At 48.4% G+C, this 24,931-nt stretch overlaps 1 protein-coding gene across 1 annotated transcript in view; it reads left to right on the forward strand.

Annotated features, from left to right (window-relative positions):
- Window positions 1–24,931, forward strand: part of LOC119384790 (transformation/transcription domain-associated protein-like) — a 946,434-nt gene that overhangs the window by 453,428 nt on the left and 468,075 nt on the right. The window contains 2 exon segments of the mRNA XM_049413130.1: window positions 4,052–4,467; window positions 21,350–21,503. Coding sequence (XP_049269087.1) covers window positions 4,052–4,467; window positions 21,350–21,503 — 570 coding nt within the window.

A 24,931-nucleotide genomic window follows, 5' to 3' on the forward strand; every position in this document is an offset into this window, starting at 1 on the left:
CAGCCGTGAGGACTCACTCGCCTCACTCAGTCTGATTGAGCCCGGGTGAGTAATATTTTGGTGTGCTTAAGTACGAGTGAGTCCTGTTAAGAAAAATCTTAGTGAGTCTGAGTCCGAGTGAGTCCAGTTAATGAAAATTTTGGTGAGTCTGAGTCCGGGTGAGCCCTAAGCGCAAAATATATTTTTTGAAGGAGTCTGAGTGAGCTCCATACTTTTTTTGCCGACCTATGGTTCTATCTGCACGTCAGCATTACTATCAGCCTTATGTCGGCTCACATTGATACTTCCATTCACTCACACATACACATACTTCAAAGCACGAGTGTTCATACGCCAGCTCAATATTTATAAATGAGGGCGTGAGTTAAGGAGTAGGGGGGGGGGACAGATTGACACCCCCCTCATCCCGCACAAGCTCTTTTAAAGGAAGTTCTTGATTAAGATATCTGCTGTGAGGCACCTCTTTTAATGAAAATGTCCGTACTGGATTGCAACGACTGATAACTCATATTTGAAGGTATGAGATCAAAAGGCACCAAGTAGAACACCAATTATGCAAGATATTGGTGTTAAAGATATTGGTGTTAAAGGTGGAAAAAGCCAATAGTTGATCCCGGATATATCGAACTCGAAGGGGACCGCGAAATAGTTCGATATATCGATAATTCGAAATACGAAATGTGCGCATTTAAGGCTTTAATTAAGGCACTGCAGGCCTTGACACAGTTTTCGGAAATCGTAAAAAGCGGGAACGTGACGATTTGCTCATATAGGCTAAAGAACAAGGCGACAACTTCTCCTTTTGCAAGTTACCGCACTTTATTTCACATGAAAAAAGTCCGAAAACTTGTCCTGCTTCTTGCGCGCCGTGAAGTTCATCAAGTCATCGTCAATATCATTGAAGCTTTTCAAATAAGCAAATTCAGCACCTTCGGCCACAACAGTGGTGATTGACACTAAATGCCGATGCAAGCTCTGTAGCGCGGTAAAGGGTTTAGCGGTGGCAGCAGCGACATTGGCATGGGTCCATTTCCGCAGGACCGGCAACGTTGGCTATGATCTTGGCATCGATGCAGTCAGAAGGAGCTACGTCGTTATCTGCACCGATGAAGTCGCTCGGTGTGCTCCCGTCCAATATGGTGCCTGTAAACGCTAATATAAGTCGTAAAATTCAGTGACGCACCGTACGCTGTAGTCAGCGGTCATGACACACCCAAAGTCGCCACCTGGCACCAAGGCCCGCAATGAAACAGTGCACGACGGTGCTTTACTTGACGTCTCTCCAAGCACCGGTCATCATTTTTAGCACTTCGAGTGGGACAACGTTTAGTTCGACTCCCAAATGACGATTTATCAAGTATGAAGTGAGAAGTACACAAGTCCACATGCCACAAGAACGCTGCACAAAACATTTCTCCACCATCGACATGTTGGGATGTGCTGATTGGGCATACTAGTGTTTCGCGTTTTTTTTTAGTGATACAGTCAAACCCACATATAACAGTACTCAAGTGCCACAAAAGTTCCATTGTTATAACAGCTATGAACGGGTTCAAAGAAATAAAAGAAAATAGGCAGGCTGCTCTGAGAAAACTATATTGGATGGGATGTGCTAACAGACATCAGTGACAAGGATGACAAAGCTGCCGATTTTTTGGACTTGCTTGAATATTTGGACGCTTTCTAGGCACCGCCACAGGCCCCATAGAGTCAATGTATGAAAAAGTCTGAAGTTTCCGATACTGCAGCTCTTCAAAGTCTCACCTTTTTGCTCAAATTGCATGTCCAAAACTGCATTAACAGAAGCCACCGCCGCTCCTACACCGTAGCAGATTTCAAAAGTCAGCTTTGCTGCAATGCCAAAACGCAATGTGGGGAAGGATACTGTGAATCTGAGAGGGTGCGCGTGCCTGATATTACCGAGAAGGCTGCAAAACGGGTCGTATGGTATGAGCACGCGGTGGACATTGGGGTTGTGGGTGGGGGTTCATCAGCTTGAATTTCTCGTTTTCTTCTTTTTTTTTTTTTTTCAAGAATTTTGCGTTCCATTATACCTTTCAGCACGGACTACCTGCAGCCAAAATTCATTGTTATAACCGGTAATGCGGCATGCGGGCATTGTAGTGCATGGGTTGTTTCACTACAGAAAACATACTAAAGTTGACTGGGCAGCAGTTTCTCACCGATATATTGTTAAAACAGTATCGTTATAAGTGGGCTCGACTGTACGAATTTCGGCTGATATGAATATTTTTCGTGACCTTGAGAGATTCGTATCACGAGATTCTGTTGTATTACTATACACATATTCACATTCGAAGCCAGTAAACACACATTTGAAGCCAGTAAAATACGAATAAGGCAAAATGGCCTTATTTGTATTCGATTCATATTCTACAGTTTCAATATTCGCACACCCTATTATTTTATCTTTATTTTTGAGGATCCTGGCACTCGTGGAACATGCCACTCCATGGTCTTTGGCCATGACAGCTTGCTTTTTGCTTTCTTCTGGTTGTCTAAGAATGTCTACTTTCTCACTTAGCGAAAACTATTTCCGCTTTTTTGTCGTAGGGAGTGATTAAGTCATGGCAGCTCTTCAGCACGAACACCGGCTTGCTTTATGGATGCTATATATAGACGTCGAAAAAAGATGGACACATCTCACAAGGCTGGGAGCACATGCAGAAGTGAGGAAACAAAGGAAAACCCAATGCATTGCCACTGTCGTCGCTGTCATCACCTCCTCCACAGAATAAAAAAACGAAACAAAAAAGTTTCTTCCCGCGTTTCATTTTCTCCTCCCGCACTATCTCAGGTTTTTCACGCCCGTGCTCTCCGACTCCTCCCGCTCTGCCTCGCCCTCGCATCTGCGCCGTCTGTGCTTGTAAAACTTGCGGCATCATCGTTTCAACAAAAAAGAAAAAAAAGGGGAAGTTGTTCTTCAGGTTCTTGGTTATCTTTCACACCACTCACATTTTCCGAGGAGCAAGGTGCCCACTCGCTGTATCGCCATCTGCTTGCCTACCGCTCCAGTTGCCGTGGTGGATTCACTGAAACCTAAGAATTCCCACACTTAAGAATATGATGTCGTAGTACTGAGGCATTGTTAGTATGATGCGGAACTAAGTATAACAATGGTTATTCTGAAAAGTTTGGTATTCTGAAGTACGTAGAAATTAAATAATTGAAACTATTAGCAGTCAGTGCGGGATGTATTGAAAGTCCATTAATCTGAAAAGTTTGTTAATGTGTTATTCGTCCTACCAAGAGTTCACTTTATGAGGTGATCATCGATAATGTGCCATCACATCATGACAAAGAGTGGCATTGTGGGAACAGTAACGATGGCAGAGTCACCACTAATGATGGGATTGAAGTTTGCTTATATTTGACACAAAGACCGCACATCGAATCGCTCACCAATTTTTTACCGTTGTCACATGGGCAATTTTGACCGCAATTTGGGCCGATCCGAATTTGGCTCGATACAGATCAGGTGCTCCTACACAGTCGCTTTTAATTGCAATCAAGCCCAGTCGGGCTTGATCCCAATTAAAATCAGGATAAAGACGATCGCGATCTGCACACCTGGAGCCAGATTGCGATTTGGTTGACATGGGCCATACTCGATCCGGATTAGTTTTGGTGGTGTAGAAGCGACGATTGTTGATCACAATCAAGAAATCCGGTCCGGATTGTCCCTAATCATGATCAAGAGTGGCCGTGCGACCCCAGCATTACACACACTCAAAAGGATTGCCACCAGTGCAAAACGCAGCTGCTGGATGTGAGGCCCATCAGTGTAGTGGAACTAGAATTGCTGTGCATGCTGGAAAGCCCTATCTCGAATTACTTTTGCACACTGACCGCTTGAGGTACTCATTAGATGTCAAAAACGCGATGTTTCTCTCGGTATACATTCTACAATTTCTTTTCTTCAGTGCATGTGAATCCGGAGGTGCAAAAATATGTTCGACAGGTTTTTTATGCAGTCCAGATATAATAACAGAGCTTTTCAAAATGTTCTATACGATTGCATTGTTCCCAGTTGTTGCGTGCCTTCACGGGCCGCTTCCTGCCTGACTTTGGCTTCCTGCGCGACTTCCTGGACACGTGGGCAGCCAAGGGCCAGACGGTAGAGTGGAAGCGGGCAGCCTTCTTCCGCTTTGTCGAGGCCTTTGGGGACCCGGCCTTTCCGCAGCCACTGCTGGCCAAGGTGCTGCAGCAGCTGCTCATCCCGGCCTTTGCGGCCTCCTTTGAGCGGGGCGAAGGGGAGGCCCTCATCGGAGGACCCCCGCAGCCCGAGCGAGACTCTCCCGACAATGTCATCTCGGTGTTCATCAACCGTGTCATTGACCCCGAGAACCCATTTGGCACCTCGGATGCCGTGCGCATCCTGCTGCTCCAGTTCTCCTGCCTCCTGGTGGAGCAAGCCTCACCACACATCCATGATGCGGCCAACAAGTGCGTCTTTCTCTTTCTCAGTGTGCCTCTCGTGGAAAGGTATTTTAGAACTGGGCTTGGCAAAACAACCCCATTCCTTTGAGAGCAGTCTTTACTCTGCCTCATTCCTCGAGTGAGTGCCCAAGCTCTAGTCTCCTTCGTCTGCCTTACAGTTTGTAGCTTTAGTTTCTCGGTTATCCAGTATTTAATTCGAGCTCCAGTACCCTGCTGCATGCAACCTCTGCACACCTTCTGGATTCCTGGTGATGAGCCCATCCTTGCGCCCAAAGTATTTTCGACATTGTCCTGCCTGTAACGAGGTCTCAGGACATCATGATGAGAGGCATTCTCTTGTCCAAGAGTCAGAGTTGGCATGTGCGAATACAGTGGACTCTCGTTAAACGGAACCTGAAGGGACCAGGAAGATGTGTTCCATTTAACAGGAGTTCCATTTACTGAGAGGTGAACAAGGGTGCAGAATACAAGTACGAAACCAATCTTGTCAGAAGCACTTGTTCCATTTAAGCAGCAGTTCCGTTTAAGAGATTTCCGTTTACTGAGAGTCTACTGTAGTAAATTTTAGGTTCGAAGTGAATTCGAAGCGAATAGTGAATTGATCGAATAATTTTGAATCGAACTTGAAAAGTATATATCTAGGGATGGACGAGTATTCGGTTTTGCGAATATTCGATCGAATTCCGCCCTATTCGTTATTCGCTTCGATTCAAATTCAGGTATTCGATATTGTCGAAATATTTGGCGCTTTCGAATAGGTCGCAAAAGCCATGGACGGTCGGTACAAGTACAAATCTCTGAGGCTATGCTGTACACGTCATGGCTGCCATACATCCGCAAATCTCTAAGGCCATACATTTGCATTAAGGAGCCCGAAATACGTCTTTATGTTCCTCGAGCTTGTGGGGTCTGAAGATGTGAGCTGAGTGTAAGGTCTGAAGATGTGAGCCGCTCTCGGAACACATGGTGACAGTTCACGCCGTCGGGCAGCGAACAACATGTGTACATTTTTATTAACCTTTTTTACATGCGGCGTGCTCGCCTGCCGAATCTAATACACAAGTAGTCACTTGCTAAATAACCTTATACAATGCTAATGAATACGGAAAACATAAAACAAGACAACCAAAGACATACAATGCACCGTGAATGCGGCGTCACTGATGCATGGCTCACCACAAGGGGCCCGCGGGAAACGAGCCGCGGTATCGTCCCCCACGGCCTCACCGTGGGAGACGTCCCTCCACCACGCCGCCAAACCCCAAGGAGACTCGCTGCTGTGTTCTGTTCGCCGGCCTAGCTCCTCCCGCAGGCCGCGCTGCTGGCGCCACCGCGCTAACCCTAACCTGCACAACACAGCGCCACTACTTGCTCAGATGCCATTTAACCTACCTGCGGCCTATCAGCGAGACGCGCGCGTGCGCCATGAGGCGCAAACGGCTTTACAGGGGGTGCTAGCACCCCCACATCCACCCAACCTTAAATGAACCCATATCCAAGCAAAAAACTTCAAAACAAGCAGCTACACAAGCTCTACGAAAGAAGACAACACATGTGGCGTAAATGTCCCTAAAGAATGCCCGTGCACCGCAACACAGCCACTGGTCGACACCACTGCACTGGCTCGACGACTTGACCTCACTCCTGGAACCGCAAAAACAATGTGGCTGTCGGCGCGAGAGAGTGTCACTCGCGCCGACACGTCTTCTGGTTGTGGGCAGCACTCACGAGGGCTCCAGTTTGAAGGTAGCTGCGCAGGTTGCAGGCATGTCCATTGCTCGAGATGTCTCGACCGCATTCCTGGCCAGCGGCGAAGACGATGTGCAGAAGGCAGCCATCCGCGGGTGACATTGATCCTGCTGCGTACACTCAAAACACTCAACAGCATGATGGAGTAGGACGAAGGGAAGGGAGCTACGGGCGCATTGCTTACGTGGTACGACGTTCAGTACGGCTAGCAATGACATCGGCAGCGACTGAGACACCAAATTCAAGTGAAAAAATGTTGCTTTCCTTAATTTGTGCAATGCAAGCTAAATTAAAGGAGGGAAGCAGAGTGCAACACCTCAATGCTACGATCGAACAGGTTGTATCCCACGTGCGACAGGCAGCTCCGCAGAACCTTAGGACTAATGAGTCGCTCGACAACAACCGACATCCAACAAGCACCCCGCACAGGCGCAGAAGAGGCAGCTGTGAGGAGACATCAGCTCTGTGAATTGGCCCTACGTCCTCGCTGCACACAGTAGCTTACCAAGCAATTGGCGCACACCGTACCGGACGATGTCACGACGCCCCGCCGTCGATCCGCATTACCAGCAGCAATGACACCCGTGGCCCCTGGCCACACGGCTACACAAGCCGCGACTCCCAGAGTCAAAGAGACAGACGAAACTATTTACAAAAAACTCTGACCACCTATGAGGCTTCCTTACTCAATCGCTTCGGGCTGTGCTACAGCCCACGTACTCTATGCCTGACTCTCCCATGATGCGGACCATGTGGCTCTCGTACCGACAACTCAACGGCGTTCTTAAATATAAAAATCAACCACTTGGGAACAGCAAAAAAAAAAAAAAAACCTCTTTGCGTGCTAACAAGTTCAAACACGTTGCAGCAACCGATCTCCTCGCTCTCAAAAGAGCATGCCGCCGACGCTAGCTTTGAACCCCCCCCTGCCTAGGTCTACTTTAACCCGGCTACAACAAAGTTGGTCCCGAACTGTGAAAACTTTCGTCCGATGCTCCAAGAGTTCCACGTTGGGCAGCCAGTGTGGGGTCTGAGAGATCGCCGCTCTCGGAATACACAGAGACAGCAGACGCGGTCGAGCAAACCAACAACACGTTTACGTTTTTGTTAACCTCTTTTACATGCGGCGAGCTCGTACGCCGAATCTAATACACAACTAGTCACTTGCTAAATAACCTTATACAATGCTAATGAATACCCGGAAAACATAACAAGCACAAGACAACCTAAGACATACAATGCACCGCGAATGTGGCGTCGCCGATGCACAACCCACCATGAGGGGTGCGCAGGAAACGAGCCGCGGGAGACGTCCCTCCACTACGCCGCCAAACCCCAAAGAGACTCGCTACTCTGTTCTGTTCGCCGGCCTAGCTTCTCCCGCTGGCGGCGCTGCCGGCGGCACCGCGCTAACCCTAACCCGCGCAAACACAGCGCCACTACTTGCTTGGACGCCATTTAACCTATCTGTGACCTATCCGCGAGACGCACGTGTGCCATGAGGCGCAAACAGCTTTACAGGGGGTGATAGCACTCCCACAAGCTTCAGCCGCGCTTACACGTGTTGGCTTATCTCGCCCTCTGTTACCGCTGCCTCCACACTTGAAGATGGCGTTGACCGCGCCTGTGTCTGGTAAGCACGTGTGCACGAATCCGATATGGAACTTTTTCCTGAAAGTGCCTGCTGGAGGCGAAGCGCAGTGCGAGACTTGCGGAGTTGTTTTGAAGTGTTGTTTCATCGAGATGATGGGCTGTGCAATTCCGGAGTATGTCGTTCCGTCGCGGAAGACCTTTTCACGAACGGTCATTCCGAATTTGTACGTTGCCAAAAGAGATGAACTGAAGAAGCACGTCAGGGCTGTATTTGACGCCGGTGATGCTGAGTGCCTCACTTTACCAACGGATACGTGGACATCGAGGGCCAGCGACGGCTACGTGTGTGTTACAGCCCACATGATGGATCGTGACTTTACGCAGCATGCATGCGCCCTCGCCTGCAAACCAATGCCGCAGGGGCATACTGGACAAAACCTCGTTCAGTTTCTCCAAGACGTGATCGAAGAGTGGGGTCTGCCCGACAACATCCCGACTTTTGTCATTACCAACAACGGCAGGAACTTCGTTTCAGCCGTTGCCAAATCCAACTGGTCAGGACTTCGCTGCTTTGCACAACCGTGCAGCTGTGCATAAATGACGCCAAAAGAGAAGTGGCAAGTTTTTCCCAGCTTTGTGTGAAGTGTCGATCGATTGTACGTGCACGGCTTATGGACATACAAAAGGACATGCACATGGCCCAGCATGAAGCGATTCAAGACGTTCCCACGTGCTGGAACAGCGAGTACGCCATGATGGAGAGACTCGTCGAACTTCGTGCCCCAATTTCAGTTGAACTTTGCGATTCTGATGTGGACATCTTAAGCTCCAGAGAATGAAATTAATGGCTGTGGCCGTAAAGTGTTGCAGCCTCTGGATCAAGCAACGACAAAGCCGTGCGCGGACCGCTATCCCACACTTTCCCAAGTGATACCTCTCATGCATTGTACACAAGTGGTGCTACATGAGCATGTAGCACCACTGTGTCAATGTGTCTGAAGGCGACGAAGCGGCATCGTTTGCAAGGAGCCTTCTGCGTAGTCTTACCACAAGGTTCCCTGGCTTGAAAATGGCAAATGTTCTGGCAATTGCGATGCTAGGGGACCCTCGCTACGAAGACATTTGCTACACTGAAGACAGTAAACAGTAAAAAAAAGTGGGCAAAAGCCACACTTGCAGCTGCAGCAAATGAGCTAATGCCAGCCCAAAATGATTGTGCCCGGGCACCTGTCTGCCCAGCGATGGAGAAGCCTCCAGCTAACACTCCTTGGAGTGTTTTTTTCTTCATTAACCTCTAATGTACTGCAAGACAACGCGCACGAAAGTGTCCCTTCTCAAGTGGCAGAATACTTGGACGCCCCTGTGCTTCCCCTGTCAGAAAACCCTTTGGAGTGGTGGAAGACCCATGACAGCCGACTGTACCCCCCTCTGGCCGAGGTGGCACAAAAGTATCTCTCGATTCCTGCCACGCAGGCAAGGAGTGAGAGGCTGTTTTCAAAAGCAGGGAATGTTGTCAGCAGCCGGCGGGAACTGCTGCTCCCAGACCATGTGGAGCAGCTGGTATTTTTGCATGAAAACTTGTGAGTGCAGTAAAAAAAAAGTGTGAGATTTGTGAATAAAATTCAACTCTTAACAATTTTCAATTTCACAAAATGCTGTGCATTTTGTGAATTTATAATTGTGCAGTTCTAATTCTTTAAAAAAATTGTGTAAATTAGTCGGACCATGATAAAAATGCTCATTTTTCTTTATAATATGCGATGTACACTATCAGAACTACTCAATTTGAATTTATTCGACCAAATCATTCTTCGCTTCGAACATCAAATCCACTATTCACCCATCCATATATATATATATATATATATATATATATATATATCCCATATTATGAAGAAAAGTGAGTATATATGTTTATGCCCCAAATAACCTGCACAATAATTTTTAAAATTGAAACATGGCATGTGCAAATGTCATTCTTTTAGGGGCGAAGCTCCTCTTAGTCTACCCTTGTCACGCGTCAAGCGTAACCGGCAGTATCTCCCGAACAGTATAATAGATGGCGCTGTCTCAGAAGTACATACAAAGTGCTGTTGAGTGATGACAATCTAGATGGCGCTGTACGCAATCTGTGTCGTCATCACCATTTCTCATCTCATTTCCTAGATGGCGTTGGTCCAATAGTAGTGTGTACAATAGTGCACTTGTGTGAATCGCCACTAGATGGCATATATATATATATCAGGGGTGAGACAGCTGCGCATATTGCGCATTTTTGATACGATTCCGTTTTCCTGCGCCAAGCTGCTCCGAAAGCATAAAAATTGCAAAAATTGCGCCGAACTGCGCCGAAACGGCCCCGCAAGCAAGAATTTTCAAGCCTGCATCAGTTTCAGTGTGGGAAAACGTACCGTATTTACTCGAATCTAATGCGCACCTTTTTTTCGGCAAAACGAGTCGAAAAATCGCATGCGCGTTAGAATCGAGTACCGAAAAAAAAAAGAAACTCGGTTATCGTATTGCCATCGGCATATTTCAAAATGGCCGCCTCCTACGCGCCTCGGCCATTTCTGTCATTGTTTCAGTTCATACGTGTGCTGAGGAGTTTGTCATCCCGTTCTACATTCGCATCGGTGGCATGGAAGTGCCCACTCCAAGTGCTCGAAGAGCGCACCACGATGTCGCATTTCAAAGAAAAGTTATTACATGTGCAGAGACGGACGGAAATCGGGCCGCATCGCGGTCGTTCGGAGTTGCCGAAACATGCGTGCGAGACTGGCGCAAACAGAAGCAGAAGATTGTTTTACAGCAAAGCTTCACGAAAAAGTTTCTGTGGACAAAAGCAGGGCCGGTTTGCCGAAATCGAAGAGCGTTGACAGCGACAAGGAGTTGTCCGACAGCGACGAAGACTGATCCATTATGCGACTCGTATCGCCGCCGTAGTGGTGACAGTTTCAGCGGCAAGGCCCGCCGATTGACTTTGTGTTTTCTTTTTTTGAAACTTTAGTTCTTAAAAAGCCAAATACTTGTTCTTCTGAATGTGCAAAGGTGGACTCCTACGGACTTTTGTTCATTTCTCTCACGAAAAATGGGTGCGCGTTAGAATCGATGTTGTACCTTTTTTTTTTTTGGTCGCGGAAAACGGGTGCGCGTTACAATCGAGGGTGCGGTAGAATCGAGTAAATACGGTAACTTTAGAAGCAGCGCCAGGGATACGTTCGCAGAACATGTTAACGCGCCCAAGCGTGTCCTTCTACGCGCCTTTGTAATGGAGGCTTCCATAGTGCTGTGGTAATCGCCTCTGAGTGGTTGTAAATATATGTGACCCCCCCCCATGCGTTCATCGGTGGCCGCCATACCGCTTTTGTTCTTTCCTGATGTTACACGTGAAGGCGTCGCCGCAATCGCGTGCTAGTAAGAATCGTTCATGGACCGTTCAAAGACCTACTGCTATGTGACTACAATTCTTGTGCAATCAGATTTTTTTATTATTTGAAAAAATGTGATGTTTATTCTTTTTTTATTTTCAAATGTAAAGTGAACCTAGTTAAAAAACTTTTTTCTTCTATTTCATATGTTGTTACCTGGGTTATATAAATTGCGTAGTTTGTAAAAAGGTAGTGTAGTTCATACCTGGCAATAATATGTTAAAAAAAAAAGCTTTCTCCAAAGGCTCTTTGAACGTTATGTGTATTCTAAGCTGATTAAAATGTGCGTTTCTTCCTCCAAGTTGCTACAAATTTGTTTTATTCAAGCTCCAAAAACGACATAATAAATGCCACTAACTGCTCCCAAACAACGTTCTCCTGCTCCTAAATTGAAATTTTGCTGCTCCCAAAACTGCTCCCAAATCGATTTCAGCCGTCTCACCCCTGATATATATATATATATATGTGTATATATATATATATATATATATATATATATATATATATATGGATATGTGAATATATATGTGGATATGCTGTGAATATACAGCATAGACTGCTTATAAAATAAGTCGCCGGAGTCGTGAATACCCGCACTATAAGTGGTACCGCACTATAACCAAAACAACATTTTTGAAAGGTTACACGTGTGCAGAACATGACCAACGGGTAGGCGCGCGATTCCGACTATCGAGGCATGCGACTGGGACGTAAGTTTGCGTCTGCTTGCATTTGGAAATGTTGAACGGTTAGCGTCCGCCGACCTGCAGTACTGACATAACGAACGCAGAAAAAGTGCGCTGTCACGGGAAGTCACCGCGGTAGCACACTGCGCGTGCGCCATGTCGAAAATCCTGGCGACCACAAACCACCACTCGAGTGTTTCACACGCACGCACGCATTTTCGTTAAAGATGTAACTCACCCCTTCTAAATGCAACAACTGCAAAATGTTTCATTGACTCGGCACCAAACCGCAACTTCTGTAGTCCGCGGCCGCCGACATGGGAGCTAGCGCTCGTGAGGCCTAGCGTGCGCGTTACAACTTGGCATGCTGCCGCGAGAAGCTTGCCCTAGGCAACACGGAGATCGGGCGTAGAAGAGATCGCACTCGCGAGCAAAACCGAGGGCATCACGCGTGAAACACAGTTTCGGTTCGCGGTCGGGAGAACAGCCGCAGCAACTATCCTGAAAAAGTCTCTCAAGCTTGTAAGTCCGCCTGTTGGTGGCAAAGGTGAAAGCTCAATCGCGTCCCAAAGCATTGTTACTTGCGAGGGAATCGAGGTTGCACGCGCGATATCTGCGCTCTACGACGAAGCAACTTTTTTCCCGACGGAGTCAAATAGCGGTAACGCCTTCTTGATGCGGACGCGGGTGCCCGTACGTAGCGGAGCGCGTATGTCATGCGGCCGGGGCAAAGCACGCATGTCAAGGGGGCAGAGGCTTCTCCGTCAACCACGCACCCGCCCCCCCTCCTCACACCACGCACCCCCGCCGGGCTGCTGTCCCCCACCGCCATCCCCTTCTTTTTTTCTCCCCCCGCTCCTTGTTCGTTCGTTCTGCGTCCGCTCCTCCTTCGTAACGCCGTCTCCGCTCTCTTGCCCGCCGGTGCATCTCCGCTGTGAAGCACGCTCGCTCCCTCGCATCTCTGAGAACGTTCTGGCAGCCGCATTATGACCAGTCTTTCATCTTGGGGACTGCACAATAAGCGGTATGCGTATACATGGAGTTCCATGGGAGGGTAAACAGGAGTCAGAAAAAACCGCATTATTGCCGGTACTGCACTGTAAACGGTTACGTTATAAGTGGTCTGAGCTGTATATATATATACATATTCACAGCATATCCACATATATATCCACACACACACACACACACACACACACACACACACACACACACACACACACACACACACATATTGTTACGTATGGATGTTACAACCGTAGTTTGGGTATGTGCACCTGTGTGTAGTGGGTCTGGGCTTGGGGGAGGTGAAGAGGAAGAAGACGTGCCTTGCGATATCGACAACCTCGTTGCGAACTCAACCTCGGTGTGTTGCGTCTCCATAAACTCCGTTCGTGGACGTAACAGAGTGGTGGAGGTGCACGACGTCGACATACCACGGAGCCACAGCTGCTTGAACTTCGCCGGAGTGGCTCAAGCATTATGACAGGGTGAGGTGATACAACCACTGGAACTCCATCTCCAAGCTCGAGTATGTAGCGTTGTTTCTGACGGAAACCGCTCTGATATGGTACGAAAATCACGAAGAGTCTTTAACAACGGGGGAGCTCTTTGTAGAAGAAATGAAGCAATCAGTGATTCCACTCCTGTGCCAACTGTGCCAAAGTGCGCCAAATTGTATTTACTGCGCCATCCTGATAATAATATCGACGAAATTTGCGCTAAACTGCGCCAAAGTCTCGGGTTTGGGGGCGTCTATCACCGGCAATCGCACCGCTGGCACGTCAGAACATGTGCAGCTCGATCTTGGGGCTGCCAATAAAGTCGCAATCATGGACCAAGAATTATTCCGCTGAATAAATAGCGCTCGCGCGTGCATTCCGAGTAAGCCACGATGCCATGCACGGTTGCCGACGCAGCTTCTGTACTGCAAGTGGGCTCGACAGCAAAACGCGCTCTCCGCAGAGGCTCGTGACGTCTAGGCGTATTGGTAGCGAGAAAGTGCGACGGCGATTCATCGGCGGACGTCGTCTGTTCCAGAAACGCTGCTGATAGCTCGTTTCAAGCGTCGCACGGCACATAAGGAAAGCAATGTTCAGTAATAACTACATGAGTGCCGCTAAAATGTCTGTCACTTCTGTTTCCGGACATCGCGGAATGAAATCTGGGATCGCTCGCAGTAGATATATGGGACAATATCGAATTTTCCTTGCTTCGCGTTTATGGAAGTGCACGCGAACGGTGGAAACGCGTTGACACTTTTCCTCAGATATACTTTATCCATGGATCTTCATCCAGAACAGCTTTTTCGTAATTCCTTCCTCCAGCACGTCCGAGTTTGTAATCACTCTGCGGTAAATACCCCCTAAAAGGCCCTGCCCTTTCGAGCTCACGTGCTAGGGTTCTAATTCGAATTTTTTGCTTGCTTTTTTTAAAAATGTCATCTCATTAGTAAAATCATATCTCCTGGTCGGAGCAGCCGCAAATGCGCAGCTGTCAGTAGCGGGTCCATTGCTGACGGGCCACTGTGAAGCGGCTACGCCATGTTACACGTCCGCCCCTCGCTTTCGGGGGTCAATAGCTAAGGGTTAAAAAAAACTAAGTTTCGCTTAAGAGCGAAGAAATGAATGCGATACCACAAAATTGTATTGTGAAACGAAGTAAGACTAGCAGCTAACTCTTTTGGATCCGATCTCGCGTAACTCAACAAAACGCTGGTTTAAGGGAATATGGCCCCTCCAGGAACCGAAACGTTTTCTTCCTCTGAGTGTTGAGAGCACAGCAAGTTTACGAGCTGTCTCCTGATGCCTCGAGATAGCGCGCGCGCAAGCGACTGCGCCCTTCGAACGATGCCCCCCCCCCCCCCTTCCGCTCCCCTGGTGTTTGATGAGCAATCTCTGTTTGATGAGCAATCGACGGCAGGCCCGCACGCGGGAAGATGTTATCTCATGCGCTGTCCGTGCAGCGGAGACAGATGGCCGGCTAGTTTAATCTCCGCTTCAGCCTCGTTCGTCGCCAGCGCTCGCGAGCTTTTACCCGCAGCTAGAATGCGCGTGGTGATGTTTATTCATTTGGACTTCATACGGAAAATTACGGCAACGGCGACGGCAAAAATCCACTGAGAGTGTCCATATAATTGCTATCGCAAGGGTCAATGTACGGGGCAGATTTTGCGCCCCCCCCCCCCTCTTAGGTGATTAGGTGGGGGGGGTGGCTGCCCCCCCCCCCCCCTGTGCGCACGCCTATGCTCCTGAGATGATTTTTTCCATGAGATTTGCAATGAATCGAAATATTTCTAGCCTTCATAAAAGCCCCATAATACCGTATTTACTCGAATCTAACGTGCACCTTTTTTCCGGTAAAACGAGTCCAAAAATCGCATGCGCGTTAGAATCGAGTACCGAAAAAAAAAAAAGAAACTCGGATATCATATTGCCATCGGCATTTCAAAATGGCCGCCTCCTATGTGCCTTGTACGCCTTGGCCATTTCTCGTGTGCTGAGGAGATTGTCATCCCGTTCTGCGTTCGCATCGACAGCATGGAAGTGCGTACTCCAAATACTCGACGAGTGCACTACGATGCCGCATTGACAAGAATAGTTATTACATGTGCAGAGACGGGCGGAAATCGGGCCGCATCGCGGTCGTTCGGAGTTCCCGAAACGTGCGTGCGAGACTGGCGCAAACAGAAGCAGAAGATTTTTAACAGCAAAGCTTCATGAAAAGGTTTCAGTGGACCAAAGCAGGGCCGGTTTGCCGAAATCAAAGAGCGTTGACAGCGACAAGGAGTTGTCCGACAGCGACGAGGACTGATCCATTACGCGGCTCGTATCGCCGCCGTAGTGGTGACAGTTTTAGCGGCAAGGCCCGCTTTTTGACTTTGTGTTTTAGTTTTTTGAAACTTTAGTTCTTTAAAACCCAAATACTAGTTCTTCTGAATGTGCGAAGTTTGACTCCTACGGACTATTTTTCTTCTTTTCTCTCATGAAAAATGGGTGCGCGTTAAAATCAATGTATTACTTTTTTTTTTGGTCGCGGAAAGCGGGTGCGCGTTACAATCGAGGGTGCGGTAGAATCGAGTAAATACGGTAATACTCAGGTGCTTGAATGTTAATGCAATATGCTTCCGTATTGCACTCCAGGATATAAAATTCGCTGCTCCAAAGTGCTCCCAGATGCAAAATTATCTGCCCCAAAGTGCTCCAAGATGAAAATTTTGCTGCTCTAAAGTGCTCCAAAACGGAAATTTTGCTGCTCCCAAAAGTTGCTCCAAATCAGATGTCTTCAGTAGCATCACTGAGCAATGTTTCGGTGACTCCGACTCCAAGAAGAAAGGCGCTGAGAGGACACTTGCTCAAAGAGCTCAGACTGCTGGGGAAACTTTGTGGTAGCCTCGATGCTCACCGGAGCCGAAGACTACCGCGGGTTCAGGCTTAGCGAGCCACAGGGCCGCGTCTACCGTCGCCTGCTTACGTTTAGTGCACCGCTCCGCACGCGCTCAGCTAGCAAAGGCGTTGAGCGCCGCGCGGCATAAACACAGTGTTCGAGATAACATACACACACAAACACTTTATTTGCCTTCGGCAGCTCCCCAACACACACAGTACAGCGTCCGCTCCCGGGGCACAGGAAAGCAAAGGGCTTCCCGCGCGGACAATACACCAAGGGGGCCGCGAGCACGTCGCAGCTGGCAGTGGCGAGCTTTGACACGCCGCTCGGGAAAAGGTCCCTCGCGGCTATGCTGCGCACTCTCGCGATGACCACTGGGCCTGGTCGCGAGAGCTAGGGCAATCTCCGTACGCGTGGGCCTCCGGCAAGTGCGGCTCGGCATGGTACGACCGCGCACGAGCACTAGGCACCGCTCTTCGGCTTAACGTACGAACCGGAGCTAACACTGAGGTAAACACGCCCGCCGAGGAGTCCGACCCAGGCAGGCTACAGTCCAGCGATTCCCAAAGGGGACGTTGGACCGGAAGGAAATACGTGCTTACCCAGCGGCGTCCGAGGAGAGAGAGCGTAAGTCCCGGCGTGCACGCGCGTCAGTCGCCAAATCTGGCGGCTCCAAGACCGCGAGCAGCGCCACCACGAGAGCCGGCGCGTAGCATAAGATGACGCCACTTGCCGTCGCGGGAGAACGGGAGAGGGCAAGGATTCGCGGAACGGCGAAATGCCCGCGCAGTGGCTTCGGGCGCGCCTCGGATCCCCACAACTTGCACCACATACATAGAGGAAGTCCTCAAGCTGTGCAAGATAATAAGCCCACAGATGTTGAAGGAAGACAAGGTCGGATATCTTCTCAAAGGTATCGCCGAAGATGTTTATAACTTCCTTATAGGTAGAGAAGATCTTACCTCTGTCTCGAATGTTCTGCGCCACTGCCGTACCTTTGAGACGCTGAAGGCACGACAACATCATCCAGCCGTCCGAGAGTCCGTGGGCGTCACCCGTGGTGTTAGTGAAAAAGGACGGGACACTGTTCTTCTGTATTGATTATCGGCGCCTGAACAATATCACGAAGAAGGACGTGCACCCCCTCCCATGGATAGACGACACCCTGTATCGTCTTCAGAATGCGACGTACTTTTCGTCGATGGACCTCAAGACCTGCTATTGGCAGATCGAAGTAGACGAAAGAGACCGAGAAAAGACCGCTTTTATAACACCCGAAGGCCTCTTTGAGTTCAAGGTCATGCCTTTCGGTCTTTGCTCGGCACCTGCTACATTCCAGCGTCGACGAAGGCAGCAGTCAGCACGTCAGAGATGTAACTCTTTATTTGGCCGAACTTGTGGCCGGCAAACTGAAATTCAAACTACAGCAATACACTGATAGTGACGAACAGAGCGTCGACCGTCGATTAACTGACAAGCGATCAAGCACGTCGGCTTTTCTACAGGTGCTATTGAACTTTCCAGCGATATCGCTGGGGGCGGTGTTATCTCTTGACAAAGCTGGAACATTCGCGTGTGGCGCGCAATCTTAACGAGACGTTCTAAAACAATTGCGAAGCTTCTTGCACATCGCGGCGCGGCCTGCGCAGCGCGTTGCCCACAGGCTTTGTGGGTGAAGCTTCAACTCATGAAAAATAAGATGTGCGGCAATATTCAGAGTCATACATTATTCACAAGTTCAATACACTCCAGCCAGCAGGTATTAACGTTTCCATGGGGGCTCTTGAATCTATTCGGTATGGTACATACACAACAATAACCAACGAGAGTTAAGCCCTTCTTCTAGGAATTTTGAACCTACTATTGTTAAAATGCCTCGTGCTTCCACTGACAATCATTCAGCGAAACGTACACCCCCCTCTCTCCCCTTCTGCTTTTTTTTTCCTTTTGCCGTCCTTTTTTTTATTCGCCTTCCTTATGACTCCCCCAGTTTGTCACAGCGGCCCCTCCCCGAACCCGCTCCCACCCCCCACTCTGGCAGTTGCCCTCCTCTCCCTTGTGGTGGAGAGGGCACGAAGGATATATACATGAGAGCTAAGGAAATCAATTGCAGCTTTGAAGAAGACAAGTCCACTTGTCGAAACTTCGGCTCGAGCACCCAGCCCCTGTTTACGGATTTTTTCGTTGCAAGCTTCCATCTTCCACTTCCTGCCATTTTTTAAGTAATTGTGATATAGATGGGAAGAAAGTAAAGTGGACGAAAACACTACTTGTCGCTGGCAGGGCTGCAAGCTGTTTGCAACCTGCAACTTGATTAAAAGTTTCACGTGCTACGTGACAAAATCTGGCAAAAAGAAAGAGTGTTCCACACTCGCCGTCATAACTACAAGCGTCGCTGACTAACACTCCCAGTCTACATGCACATAAATACAATATAATGTGGACGAGGGGACGACCACTGCCGTAGCCCAATAGGTAAGAGCATCAGGCGCGTAATCCGAAGGTTGCAGGTTCGGTCCCCGTCGGCGGCAAGTTGTCTTTTCGTCCACTTCACTTTCTTCACGTCTATATCACAATAACTACAATACACTTGAAACAGTACAGTTAACGTCCCCTATACCTTCCTTGCCCTAATTATCTGCTGGTTTTCATTAGCGCTTTGTCAAACAAAGAAACGAGCCCTCAAAATTCCTTTCCTTGATACACACACACACACAAGGTAGCACGAATGCGGTGTCGCCAATGTTCGACTCGCCACAGGAGTCCGTGGGAACAGGCTGCTGACCGTCGATGATCATGCCAAGCTCCTTTGCTGTTCCTAAACTGCCCATCTAACGTTGCCACCAGGGCAGCGCCACAACAGCAACACCGCTGTTTCTCGTGCGGTGGCGAATACGCGAACTGCACCGGCATAGGCCCATCCAATAGTGGAGCCGGACGTGTGTTTATCATGATGCAAAAACAACTCTACTGGGCATGCAGGCGCCCCTGCCTCTCTCACAGAACAGTAGAATAAATATTTCTCTTGGCTTTATTGTTTCCCATTTGAAATTGTCCCTCTCTTTGTTTTTATTTTTTTTTAACATGAAAGTGTTTTATGCTGGGGTCCACCAAGATTTCAGTGACGTATTTCCGTCACGGAAATGACGTCGAAAAAATGTACAGTCAACTGCCGATTTTTCGGACACCCTAGGGACCGCAGAATAGTCCGAAAAATCGGGCAGTCCGAAAAAACGAATTCATGCGCGTTTATTCCGCTCAAGCAGTCAAATCGCCAAAGCCACGTCTGAAATAGCTTTATTGCCTCCCAGTACGATTATCAGGCATTTTGGTGCGCACCCAGGCTCTCGCAAATACATTGGGTACCTGCCGCGAACCCCGCTTAACCACGTGCCAACTGCCACTTGCAAGAATGCATCTCGTGATGAGCGCCGCTGATACCAGCAAAGCGCGGGATAGATTATGGCTCTCTCGCATGGAGCATTTGGAAACGATGACGCAGAATACAGACTGTGCCGGAAGAGCGGACGACTCGTCCGGCTTTCGCCGATGTGTGTGCACATGTAAACGATGCGTACACACATCGCCGAATCTCCGCCGATACGCAGCATTTGCTGCAGTGTGAAGCCGATCATTTCTAGTTGTGTGCAGCACATCGATAACTAAGCTGACGCCGTCAGTGTACTGTTGCTGTATCATACGCACGCATTTATCATGAAAGGGTTCGTAATGCGCACTTTGTGCACACGGGCGCAGGTCTGGTCTGCTTCACCACATAACGCTTCGGCATTGCGGCAAAGCTGACTTTCGGACTCTGTTACTGTCGCAAACAGATAGACTCTCGAAAGCGCTGGTTCGAACCTACGAGATGATAGACGCGGCAGAGGTGGGGGCTTCAAATAATGCCTTTCGGACCTGCAATTTGGGCAGAAAGTCCGAAAAATCGAATGCGGAAGAGTTTCAGTGTCCGAAATTTCCGACGTTCTTAACCATTGACATCTATAGGGCTGGTGACGGTGCCGCGAAAGCGTCCGAATTTTCGAGCATGTCCGGAAAATCGGGTGTCCGAAAAATCGACAGTTGACTGTACACGGTCAGATGGCAAAGATAAAAAGTTCCGTCAACGGGCATCGAACCCATGACTGCTCGGTCTGCAACAGCAGATGCCGGGCGCGCTATCCTCTGCGCCACGGTCACAGGCTCTAGAGGCTTTAGAAACGCACCTTTTATATCTACCACTCTCCCGGTCGGTGGGGTGGTGTTGCCCTCTGGGAGCGGCAAAGTAAAGTAATTCATCATTACTGTGGCTTCCGCGATTAGTACCTGCAACATGTTACGTTCGTCCCATTCGGCGCCTTTTCAATAGAAGTGCAATTTTGTCAATGCCTTAACACACCGCGAGCTGGCGACCTTAACGGAAGCGTCGGAAAAGTGTCTGCCTCACTCATAGCATCACGCTAATCAAACCAAAAATAGCTCTGCGACGTGCGTCTGCCTCACCTGGCTGTAACACCGCGTTCCCCACCTACGCGCTCGCCCCGAGAAAAATTGCGGCCGGGCTACCGGGGCGGCACGGCGCGCTTTGCGTTTCCCTCTAGTGCGGCCATGGTGTTCAATCACATTTTGACATGCCGTAGGATGGCGACCAAGTTCTGCGTCCAATATGCGATGCACTTCTGGCTATCACAACTCGTTCTCTGATTATGCTTTCACCGCTAACTACTACAGCTACCGCAGGGGTTTGTTTAATCGTTGAACATGGACGTTAGTTGTCGGCATGGAGATGTACCACCAAGCATCAAAGTGGGTGCATCCGTGTTAACGGTGCGATAGCTGCCAGACATCAATGTACATTGTACAGGCGCTCTTATATCAATATACAGTAAACATTCAGTTACTTCTATAAAGGCACGTTTTACTTTCGTGTTATTCCGATTCCTATGACGGAGGGATCAACCATGTTGTTTTTAGTGAATATTGTTGCCCTACTGATGTACTATTTGTCACTATAGAAGTATGATTGAAACACATCTCTCCTTTCAGGCGACAGGGCATCAAGCTGCGCCGCCTGATGACCTTTGCATGGCCCTGCTTGTTGGGCAAGAACTGCGTTGACCCGGCCACTAAGTACCATGGCCACCTGCTACTGGCCCACATCATTGCCAAATTCGCAATCCACAAGCGCATTGTGTTGCAGGTAGGTGTCCTTGCCATGTACGACATGGTAGATAAGAAGAATAGTGCGCCCACATTATAATTCATAGGACATTAAAGGGGAACAGTGCATTCTTTGACTGAAAAACTAAAGAAGGTTCTCAGCCAGTGAGAAAACCCCACATGCTCTGTCGCTTTGTCACCATCCACGCTATATGCGATGTCTTCAGTTCATTAATCGTAAGGCAGGCTTTGACGGCACCGTCTTTTTAGATATTTATTGCTCTCACTTTCTGTTGTACAGGCTGCCTTTGTAAGGTCTGAGAAGAAAGCAGTATAGTCACCATTTGAAATGCTAATGTCATGTGCTTCCAAGGGATGAACGGAGATGAATTCAGAAATGTATACATCCTTTTGTTGCTTATTTCATCATCGCTTTGTCTTTTTCCACCTCTTAGTAATCATGCGATGCAGTATGTACGCAGTTATCATCTAGTAGCTCAGATAAAAGCTGAGCTGCATGAGATTTTTGGAAGTGCCACTTAGGACTGGGAAAGAGGCTCAGGCAACATCTGCCAAAACGAGTCGAAGACGCGTCACACGGAAGTTTATTTTAGATATAACATGCACTCGTAGTACCGATAGAGCCGCATGTCTCAAGTTATGACAAAACGCAAGCTGGTCAACGCAGGTGTGTGATGTTGTACGCGATAGATCCTCGAGCTCTTTTGGGGACATGATCACTTTCGCAAGATTTTGCGTCGTGTTGTGCAGCGACTGTTACATGTACTAAGCAGACGTGAGCTGGTTAAGCCGTTAGCAGCGCAGCAGCTCACCTTGCATCGTATTCGAGGTGCCGTGGCGCCGTGCGCCAGCTGGCTGTTATGTTCGCAAATGGGGCGAGTTGTGCGTGATCTTGTGAACGTATGTGATTGTATCCCAAATGTGTATCCTCGAGAATATCACTTGAGCTCTTCAGCAAACCTAGCCACATATTTCCAAGCAGCCAATGCAGAAAAAACCAACGCGCACGCAGCGCAATGTTTCGTTTGCTGTCATGGCGGTATCGTTTGTTTACGTTTACGCTGGCTGTCCCAGCGTTCGATTTTGCAATCTTCAGGCAGCTTCAGGTTGTCTTGAGCTTCCCACACATGTGACCAAGACGCTGTTTCCTGTCCCAACCGGAACTAGCTGGCTGACCCTCTGGCTAGCTCTGGCTGCAAGCGAACTGCCAAAAGTCCGAAAATTGAAGATCCCCAGTGATGCGCTTGCCCCGGGCTGGCGCACAGAGATGTGGCGAATGCTCAACGTCAAAATGTTGTTCTCTCTTAAAAGAAAAATTGCATCGATCAAACTTTTCCAATGAATGCCAGCAGACATTTTTACATGAAACGCATCACCAGACAGCATGTGCGTGAACATCAGCCATTTCACATATTTTAGGGCGACGCTCCTTAATCGCATCAAAATCGTACAAAAATAAAAACTGGATAAAAAAAATAAAGCATCTGGGAAAAAAAAAGTACACTAGAGGGTGCTCTGGTGCACGCCCTCTCACAACGGAGAACACGCTGCAATAAAGCTATCCAACGGAACTGTTGTCATGACAGTATATCTGGTTCCGATTCTCTCCCGAGGCAACGTAGAAAAGTACATCGATCTGGCGATGAGCGGTTAGTACAAGATTAACCCCTCTGTGCTAGTCGGTGACTTTTACATTGACATAACCGACAACGACTGGCTTGTGCAGTATATGAAGTCTTGATGCGCTCTATGATGCATTTCGTATGACTGTAAACAGCCAACAGCCATCAGGGAGACGTGCATAGACCTTGTCTTTGCCAACTTCAGGTTTGATTTAATCAAAGAACCATTGGCTCTCATTTCACGGATCATAAAGCGGTGATAATGAAAGGAAAACGGAATCCAGAACTCAACACGACATACAAATTATGACCAGTAAAATGTATATACCGTAAAAACCGGAATATAGGTCGAATTTTTGTTTTCAGAAACGGCCCTTAAAAGTCGACCCCCGTCCTATATACCGGTCATTGGCAGAAAAACTTCGCAAGTCTGTCGACTATGGGCAGCTGAAGTCACTGCCTCCATCACCATCGCAATCATTGGCATTGCTTTGTTTGCTACCAGACTTGTGCCTTGGGCGGTCTCATTTTGAGCTTTTGTTGTTGTCCTGTGAGTCTATTTGGGCTCTGAGGTGCTTTTTTTCTTGTTCTTGACCGGTGGCCGATGACAGTTCACCGTAGCGTTCAAGAAAACAGTGATCGAGTTCGCGAAGGCATGAAGAAATCTGGTCTGACATGTGTGAAAGGTGTGTTGGGATGCTAGCGCAAGTGAACGTGAGCGGAAACTGTGAGTCACAAACAATAACTGAAAGTTTATTTGCTTGAAATACGTGGCGCAAGGTTGCAACTGAGAAGAAACAAGAAGAGACAGAAAAAAATGCCAACTCACAACTGTGTTTATTTTCATGAAGCATTCACAATATAAATGCTCTTGGAGGACATGCGCAGAGCATTTCATTCGCCGCACGTGCAGGCATGAACAGATGAGGTTTAAAACAAAGATCGCAATCATGATATCTGGGAACCAGCAACAAACAAAATTTCCTCATGTAAAGACGTCGAAAAAAACGGAAACACAAACCTGCTCAAAGGTCGAGGAAGAAAAACAACAAAAAGACTGACAGACATTTTGTATCAAAACCATCTAGAGTACATCTAGATCCAACATTTGGAAATCACTATTATGTAGCAAAACTGACGGCACGCTGACGCAAGAATCACCTTTCTTCCTTATGTGAAAGGCTTCCAGTAACTCCCGCGCCAGCGCATCCCGGCTCCTTCCGAGTAGTCGCGTGCGATCGAACTGCAGTGTGCAGCCACATGAACCAGAGTGGAAGGGTAAATGAGACCCTCTTCCATTCCTAATTGATAAAGAATGCTCCCTTAAACAGTCATTTGTACAGCGCCCTGTCTGTCCTATATAGACCTTGCCACAGCTCGGGAATTTCATAAACGGTGCCCACGACACAACGCAGAAAGGGCTTTGCATGCTTCTTATCGCGCCCCCACCACGGTGGTCTAGTGGTTATGGCGCTCGACTGCTGACCCGAAGGTCGCGGGATCGAATCCCGGCCACGGCGACTGCATTTTCGATGGAGGCGAAAATGTTTGAGGCCCGTGTACAGTAAAACGTCATTAATTCGAACTCGGTTATTTCGAAATCCCGCTTAATTCGAAAGGTTTCTGCGATCCCTTATTTGGCAATGTAAATCTGAGTGGATATTTTGAAGTGGCGGTCAGCGCCAGCCTGGTTAATTCGAAAACTTTGGGTGCCTTGTGCCAATTCCCGATCCCGATTTCGCCACAACTCCGTGGAAGCAACGCCCATTAGGAGCCACAGGGCAATGCAGTGTAGCTATATTAAGGGGGGACGTGGGTCCTAAAA

The sequence above is a fragment of the Rhipicephalus sanguineus genome, chromosome 3, assembly GCF_013339695.2.
Source record: "Rhipicephalus sanguineus isolate Rsan-2018 chromosome 3, BIME_Rsan_1.4, whole genome shotgun sequence".
NCBI lineage: Eukaryota > Metazoa > Arthropoda > Arachnida > Ixodida > Ixodidae > Rhipicephalus > Rhipicephalus sanguineus.